The sequence below is a fragment of the Myxine glutinosa genome, unplaced genomic scaffold (genome assembly GCF_964187855.1).
Source record: "Myxine glutinosa unplaced genomic scaffold, kmMyxGlut1.1 SCAFFOLD_1675, whole genome shotgun sequence".
Taxonomy (NCBI): domain Eukaryota; kingdom Metazoa; phylum Chordata; class Myxini; order Myxiniformes; family Myxinidae; genus Myxine; species Myxine glutinosa.
Genome location: NW_027617770.1, coordinates 89,809 through 98,139, shown reverse-complemented (window position 1 = coordinate 98,139; position 8,331 = coordinate 89,809). Strand labels below are relative to the sequence as shown.

The window sequence follows — 8,331 nt, the reverse complement described above, 5'->3', positions numbered from 1 at the left end:
AATACGTCCAACGCAGTCACATCTATTTCTAATTAGAACCCCAATCTAATGAACGAAGCTTCTAAGCATTCGGCTCAGCCCTAAAAACAACTTAATGAGTATTAATGGTTCACCTTTTCTTTTCTTTCCAAATAGGTTACAGTTTTGAGGAAAGCGCCAGTGGCCAGGTCTGTCATCCAAGAAGATACACCAGAACCTCAAGCCACTACTCAAGATCCTGAACCTGAGGCGGGACCCTCATTTCAGACCACAGATCACTCCTACTCCGTCACAAGTCCACTGGTATTGAAGCACAAGCTCGATGAAGCAGTCCACAAGCTGGACAACTTTCGAAAAAAATTAAAAGTGAGTCAGCAACACAACAGAAGGTTAGCCAGAAAAGTGGAGTCCCTGAATACCATCGTGGAAGACCTGAGGGAGAATGGGATGGTCACCGACAATTGTATTGAAATGCTCAACACAACATTCTCTGGTGTGTCAAAAGCTATTGTGAGCAGAATGCTGAAGAACAAAGGCAGCGGCACTTCATTTATTCACCTTCATGAGTTCACCAACACTTCATGTAAATATTTAAACTGTAAAAGATGTGTTGCATGAGATGTCTATATCTCCGCTCCATTATTCATGTAACAATTACCATGTCCTGCTGAACGTTCCATTGCAACATGTAAGTCTTGTATGTTATGAATAGCAAAAACTTCCGAAACCCAAGAATTGTGTGGGTTAACTACATGACAGCGTTTCATGTCATTTATGTGACTGATGTTCCCTGGTGTTGGGCTAGCGGCTAGGGTGCCGGCTTAGGATCCTAGGATCCTGGGTTCGAATCCCGGTCAATCGCTAAATTAACGCCCGGGGGGTTGACTCAGCCTGTCATCCTTCCGAGGTCGGCAAATTGAGTACCAGTTCACTGGTAATTCCCTGCTTGTCGTTAAAGGCGGCAAAAAGGGTTGGCGTCAGGAAGGGCATCCGGCCGTAAAACATTGCTTCAAAAAGGGGACCGAAAAAACAACAACAACCACGGTTCCCGAAAAAGGCCAACCCCTGCTTGCAGGGAAAAATGGCCTCTAAAGGTGGTTTTTTTTTATTTTTTTTTATGTGACTGACTCACTGTTGATGTGTTGCTGACCCATGTCAGTGTAGAATAAACTCTGGTTATCATTATATCTGCGTGGTTTCTAACATCTCGGTAATAGAAACACACACATCTTAGTTACAATATAATGACTGAATTAAGTAACATCATATAACATGACAACAAATCAGATCTTTATATTGAGGAACATTATAGAACAAGCCAAAGAATGGCAAACGACGATGTACCTCAATTTTATAGATTTCTAGAAAGCTTTCGACTCCTTGCCCAGAGAATGTCTGGGTCATAATGAAGAAATACAGCATACCTGGAAAATTAGTGAACCTTGTAAAAGCCCTTTACCAAGACGTTCAATGTGCGGTCGTCGACCAAGGTGAAACAACAGAATGGTTCAACGTGAAGACAGGAGTTAAACAGGGGTGTAACATGTCAGGATTCTTATTCCTACTAGTGGGTGATTGGGTCATGAGAAGAACGATAAAGAACACCGAGCGGTAATTTTGGGCACTTTTTTTTCAAACAAGCTCTAAACCATTGGATTCCCCAGGAAAAATGCGTCTGGAATCAACTTCAAACTTAATGAACACCATTTCCTTAAAGAACGGGATTCTGAGCCCGAATATCAGTTCAAATATTAGTATTCTATATTAATTAAATAGTCGGCGGTCCTAAAATTCGCTCCAGCTGCATCATCAGTGCGCCACGCCTTTGCTTTGACAGGCTTTGTTTACAAAACGATCGGCTTCCCAATATGGCCACCAGACTATTTCCGGTGGCTTCACGGCGGCTAATGCTGCGAGGTGGCCAATTGGCTCTCCAGGTTTATTATATACCTCCGTGCATTTCCACTCACGATCGAGGCCCTCCACAGTGGCCGCGCCTCTTCTTCCGCCTACAACTTCGTCTCACTTCTTTCACTCAAAATGCACGAAATTCTGCCGCATGAAATTATGTAGAGGCCTCGTCGGGGGGATATAAGGTAGATAAGGAAGGCGTTGTAACAGAAGAATCCAAATAAAAGTGGAAGAACATAGGAAATGGGAGCTATTCTGGACCCACAGCCAAACCCGACAAACCATTGCAATACACCCCGAACGTCTAGTGCTGCCACACACTACACCATGGAATTGCAGCTGGCGCGGTTTTTTTAAACCATTGATATTAAAATAAAACGTAGCCTAAAACCACCGTGATTTTATGCTGATTCCGAATCTGTGTCTAAAACTTTTCTCCGATGTGTAGTTCTTGAGTTATAAGCGGACATCCAGACAGACACACACACACACACACACACACACACACACACACACACACACACACACACACACACACACACACACACACACACACACACACACACTCCTTTATATATATAGAGATACTAGCTGAGGTACCCGGCTTCGCCCGGGTGGAATAAGAATAAGACAAATATATGATGAAAAGAACATGTATATTTTAGAGCAATATCACAGTACATTTCCTACATGACGTTTTGTCAATTTTCAATTTCTCAAAACCTCTTGGTATACAACATTTCTGGTTTTCTTACTTGGTGCCAAGACATAAAGATTGCTTGGTTTTCCAACCCTCGAGCAGCCCACGTACAGCTGGCCATGGGAAGTACCCGGCATTGCCGGGCGGGGGAAGGGGCGGAGGAGGAAGGGGAGGGGAGGGGAACGGGGGAGGGGAGGGGAACGGGGGAGGGGAGGGGAACGGGGGGGGGAGGGGAGGGGAACGGGGGGGAGGGGAGGGGAATGGGGGGGAGGGGAGGGGAGGGGAACGGGGGGGAAGGGAGGGGAGGGGAACGGGGGGGAGGGGAGGGGAGGGGAACGGGGGGGAGGGGAGGGGAACGGGGGGAGGGGAACGGGGGGAGGGGAAAGGGGGGAGGGGAGGGGAACGGGGGGAGGGAAACGGGGGGAGGGGAACGGGGGGAGGGGAACGGGGGGGAGGGGAACGGGGGGAGGGGAGGGGAACGGGGGGGAAGGGAGGGGAACGGGGGGAGGGGGGAGGGGAGGGGAACGGGGGGTAGGGGAGGAGAGGGTGGGGAGGGGAGGAGAGGGCGGGGAGGGGAGAACAGGGGGGAGGGGAGAAGAGGGGGGGGAGGGGAGAAGAGGGGGGGAGGGGAGAAGAGGAGGGGAGGGGAGAAGAGGAGAGGGGAGAAGAGGAGGGAGGGGGAGGAGGAGAGGGGAGGGGGGAGGGGGGGGGAACGGCTAGCTTGGCAAACGATAGCAGGATTTGTACTTTTATTTTTACCTCAATGAGGGCCATATATATGTAGTCCGTGCTTGGAGTCTTCAAGTTCAACATAAAGTTTTTATATGAAAAATAATGCAGATGTATAACAATCCACCAATGCAAGTTCAGAAATGAATGCAGATCCTTTACTTTGCGATACAAACGCAATTCCCGCCATTTCCACACGGAGGTATATAATAAACCTGGAGAGCCAATGACGGCTGTCGGCTGAAGCTAGCGGAAGTTGCTTGGCGGCCATATTGGGAAGCCGATTGTGTCTGCGTCCGTGTTTGATCTCACAATCAGCTGATCTCACAATTTCTGATTCATTTTGGATGCTTACCGACTGTAAGGAGTCTTATTTGTGAACGCGCTGTTTCAAAATGCCACAGTGTGTTGCATTTGACAGCACAAATACCTCAGGGAAGGCCTCCACATGCACATTTCACAAGTAAGTGACAAACCGCGATCGCGGGTGTTCTGCTTTTTCAGTTTTTGGCGTGGTCACGGTGGTGGGGCTAGGTAATTAAGTTTCAATGAAGTTTGAACACTGTGTTTGAATTTGATGATGTTAGACCACGCGCAGGGTGTGCAATACGACACAGATCTCAAATATAACTGTATTGTGTATTCACTAGGGCTATGTGAGTATGTCAGACTGATGTCTGATTGACTCATTCATTGATTCAGATTGAAGTATCGAGATTGACTCGTCAGCTCGTGATCATTGTCAAGTGATTTAATTTGTGATGAGCTTAACTTAATTGTCCAGTCTACTACTGTCAGGGTTTCCATGCCCTCCTGTGTCACTCGTGAGCAGAAAGAGCAAATGGGGGTTACTTGTGGAAGGTACGAAAGTCCGACACATGGCAAACATTAGCAGATGAAGTTGTATTTAACTATACATATGAAACTCAAAATATTATTTTGATATGGAGTCGTTTTGACTCGGATGTTTTGACTGCCCTCTGAGGTTTTGACCCGCAACCACATTTTGTGAGCACAATGTATTTTGTTTCAAGGTTTCCAAAGGATAAGGACTTGTGCTCTCGATGGACATCTGCCCTGAGAAGGGAGTCCTTCTACCCCACCCCAGGCACCACAGTTCTGTGCAGTGATCACTTCAATGAGAGTGACTTCGACAGGACTGGTCAAACCGTCCGACTGAAGCCGAAGTCCGTCCCCAGCTGTTTCAACTTCCCAGCACATTTAAAGAAGGTAAACTATGCTATGTTGGTATTCCACCTATGTTAGGTTGGTATTCCCCATACAGTGGTGCCCACTTAAAGTCATACCGTTTATTTGAATATGCCGTCTATAGTCCTAGAATAGTGAAATCCAAAACCAGTTCCTATATAAACTATAGTGAATCTTCCCATGTAATGTCATAGAATAATGTCATATCCCACTTAATTTCATAGTCAAATTGCTCACAATTGATTCCAAGCATAGTTATTTCCCAATTATTATCATACCTTCCTGTGGCCTCGCTCAGTAACTCTGCCATCTGGCTAGGCGGCAGTCATGCATGGCTGATTATCACACCTACAAGTCACAAGACTGAATTCATTCTCTGCATACATTGATCCCACAGAAAACATCGTTTCCATTCTCAGGGCCGCCGCCATTTTGAATCCTGCCCATTGGAATATCCCGGATATTGCCATAATTTCATCCTGCACAGGGGGTATGATAATAAGCGGGCTCCACTGTATTATGTTGGTATTCCACCTATGTTATGATAGTAACCCATCACATGCCATGTCTGCTGCTTCATATGCAGCTCCTAAGACATAGTTTTATGGAGAACAACTCAGTTGCTTTAAAAAAAAATTAGAGCTGAGCCGAATCCCATTTTGTACACTTTCTTGGCATTTCCCCCCCGAAGCTTTGTTGTAATAATATTTAACAAAATGTTTAGTCTTTGAAACAATGTTACAATACGTCCAACGCAGTCACATCTATTTCTAATTAGAACCCCAATCTAATGAACGAAGCTTCTAAGCATTCGGCTCAGCCCTAAAAACAACTTAATGAGTATTAATGGTTCACCTTTTCTTTTCTTTCCAAATAGGTTACAGTTTTGAGGAAAGCGCCAGTGGCCAGGTCTGTCATCCAAGAAGATACACCAGAACCTCAAGCCACTACTCAAGATCCTGAACCTGAGGCGGGACCCTCATTTCAGACCACAGATCACTCCTACTCCGTCACAAGTCCACTGGTATTGAAGCACAAGCTCGATGAAGCAGTCCACAAGCTGGACAACTTTCGAAAAAAATTAAAAGTGAGTCAGCAACACAACAGAAGGTTAGCCAGAAAAGTGGAGTCCCTGAATACCATCGTGGAAGACCTGAGGGAGAATGGGATGGTCACCGACAATTGTATTGAAATGCTCAACACAACATTCTCTGGTGTGTCAAAAGCTATTGTGAGCAGAATGCTGAAGAACAAAGGCAGCGGCACTTCATTTATTCACCTTCATGAGTTCACCAACACTTCATGTAAATATTTAAACTGTAAAAGATGTGTTGCATGAGATGTCTATATCTCCGCTCCATTATTCATGTAACAATTACCATGTCCTGCTGAACGTTCCATTGCAACATGTAAGTCTTGTATGTTATGAATAGCAAAAACTTCCGAAACCCAAGAATTGTGTGGGTTAACTACATGACAGCGTTTCATGTCATTTATGTGACTGATGTTCCCTGGTGTTGGGCTAGCGGCTAGGGTGCCGGCTTAGGATCCTAGGATCCTGGGTTCGAATCCCGGTCGATCGCTGAATTAATGCGAGGGGGGTTGACTCAGCCTGTCATCCTTCCGAGGTCGGCAAATTGAGTACCAGTTCACTGGTAATTCCCTGCTTGTCGTTAAAGGCGGCAAAAAGGGTTGGCGTCAGGAAGGGCATCCGGCCGTAAAACATTGCTTCAAAAAGGGGACCGAAAAAACAACAACAACCACGGTTCCCGAAAAAGGCCAACCCCTGCTTGCAGGGAAAAATGGCCTCTAAAGGTGTTTTTTTTTTTTTTTTTTTTATGTGACTGACTCACTGTTGATGTGTTGCTGACCCATGTCAGTGTAGAATAAACTCTGGTTATCATTATATCTGCGTGGTTTCTAACATCTCGGTAATAGAAACACACATATCTTAGTTACAATATAATGACTGAATTAAGTAACATCATATAACATGACAACAAATCAGATCTTTATATTGAGGAACATTATAGAACAAGCCAAAGAATGGCAAACGACGATGTACCTCAATTTTATAGATTTCTAGAAAGCTTTCGACTCCTTGCCCAGAGAATGTCTGGGTCATAATGAAGAAATACAGCATACCTGGAAAATTAGTGAACCTTGTAAAAGCCCTTTACCAAGACGTTCAATGTGCGGTCGTCGACCAAGGTGAAACAACAGAATGGTTCAACGTGAAGACAGGAGTTAAACAGGGGTGTAACATGTCAGGATTCTTATTCCTACTAGTGGGTGATTGGGTCATGAGAAGAACGATAAAGAACACCGAGCGGTAATTTTGGGCACTTTTTTTTCAAACAAGCTCTAAACCATTGGATTCCCCAGGAAAAATGCGTCTGGAATCAACTTCAAACTTAATGAACACCATTTCCTTAAAGAACGGGATTCTGAGCCCGAATATCAGTTCAAATATTAGTATTCTATATTAATTAAATAGTCGGCGGTCCTAAAATTCGCTCCAGCTGCATCATCAGTGCGCCACGCCTTTGCTTTGACAGGCTTTGTTTACAAAACGATCGGCTTCCCAATATGGCCGCCAGACTATTTCCGGTGGCTTCACGGCGGCTAATGCTGCGAGGTGGCCAATTGGCTCTCCAGGTTTATTATATACCTCCGTGCATTTCCACTCACGATCGAGGCCCTCCACAGTGGCCGCGCCTCTTCTTCCGCCTACAACTTCGTCTCACTTCTTTCACTCAAAATGTACGAAATTCTGCCGCATGAAATTATGTAGAGGCCTCGTCGGGGGGATATAAGGTACATAAGGAAGGCGTTGTAACAGAAGAATCAAAATAAAAGTGGAAGAACATGAGGAAATGGGAGCTATTCTGAACCCACAGCCAAACCCGACAAACCATTGCAATACACCCCGAACGTCTAGCGCCGCCACAAACTACCATGGAATTGCAGGTGGCGCGGTTTTTTTAAACCATTGATATTAAAATAAAACGTAGCCTATAACCACCAGGATTTTATGCTGATTCCGAATCTGTGTCTAAAACTTTTCTCCGATGTGTAGTTCTTGAGTTATAAGCGGACATCCAGACAGACACACATATACACACACACACACACACACACACACACAGACACTCCTCCTTTATATATAGAGATTATGGTATATTAATTTGTATAAACTGTTGTTTGAATCATATAAGCATGGTATTTGGTACACAGTTCAATATTCTGATTATTAGTCATCACAGATGTGTCCAATAAAAATGGCGTCCAATTTTTGCACGTATGTTGCTGTAAAATTATTGGTTAATATTATTTATCATGGACATGATTAATCTCTACCATTCTCGGTAGACTGTTGTTAATAACACCTTTTGCTTATCATTCCTAGGTCTGAATTACAATGGCCAAGGCATACGAGCTTATGGACCCTCTAGAGCCGGGGACATCTGGTACACCATCTCAGAAAATAGAGTGGAACAAATGTGCTCTCTGCCAAGAAGACAAAGCAGTGGTTCTTTGTTGTCAAGCCGACTCAAGGCGTACAGACGGGGCAGGTTTTAAGACGCTCACTGGAAATCTTGTGGCATTTAACAAGATTGGTTGCTGGCCAAAAACAATTAACCTATTGTTACGTGCTCCTCCCCAACCCCCTGGTCACGGTGTACCTCCGAGCCCCGAGAGGAGTCACGGCAGAAAAATGTGTTATTCTGTATGTCAAAGATCGATGGTGAAGCCACACCAATTGTTACCAACAAACAAATATTGTATTAAGATCACACAAG

The 8,331-nt window shown here is 44.9% G+C and overlaps 1 protein-coding gene across 1 annotated transcript; it reads left to right on the top strand.

The window, feature by feature from the left end:
• The first annotated feature begins 3,363 nt into the window (after nt 1-3,363).
• LOC137414395 (THAP domain-containing protein 2-like) lies at nt 3,364-6,433 on the top strand. The gene is made up of 3 exons (XM_078769203.1): nt 3,364-3,782; nt 4,354-4,549; nt 5,406-6,433. Exons 1-3 carry the CDS (start codon nt 3,715-3,717, stop codon nt 5,865-5,867), a joined length of 726 nt encoding a protein of 241 aa, XP_078625329.1. The 5' UTR covers nt 3,364-3,714; the 3' UTR covers nt 5,868-6,433.
• Nucleotides 6,434-8,331: the final 1,898 nt, after the last annotated feature.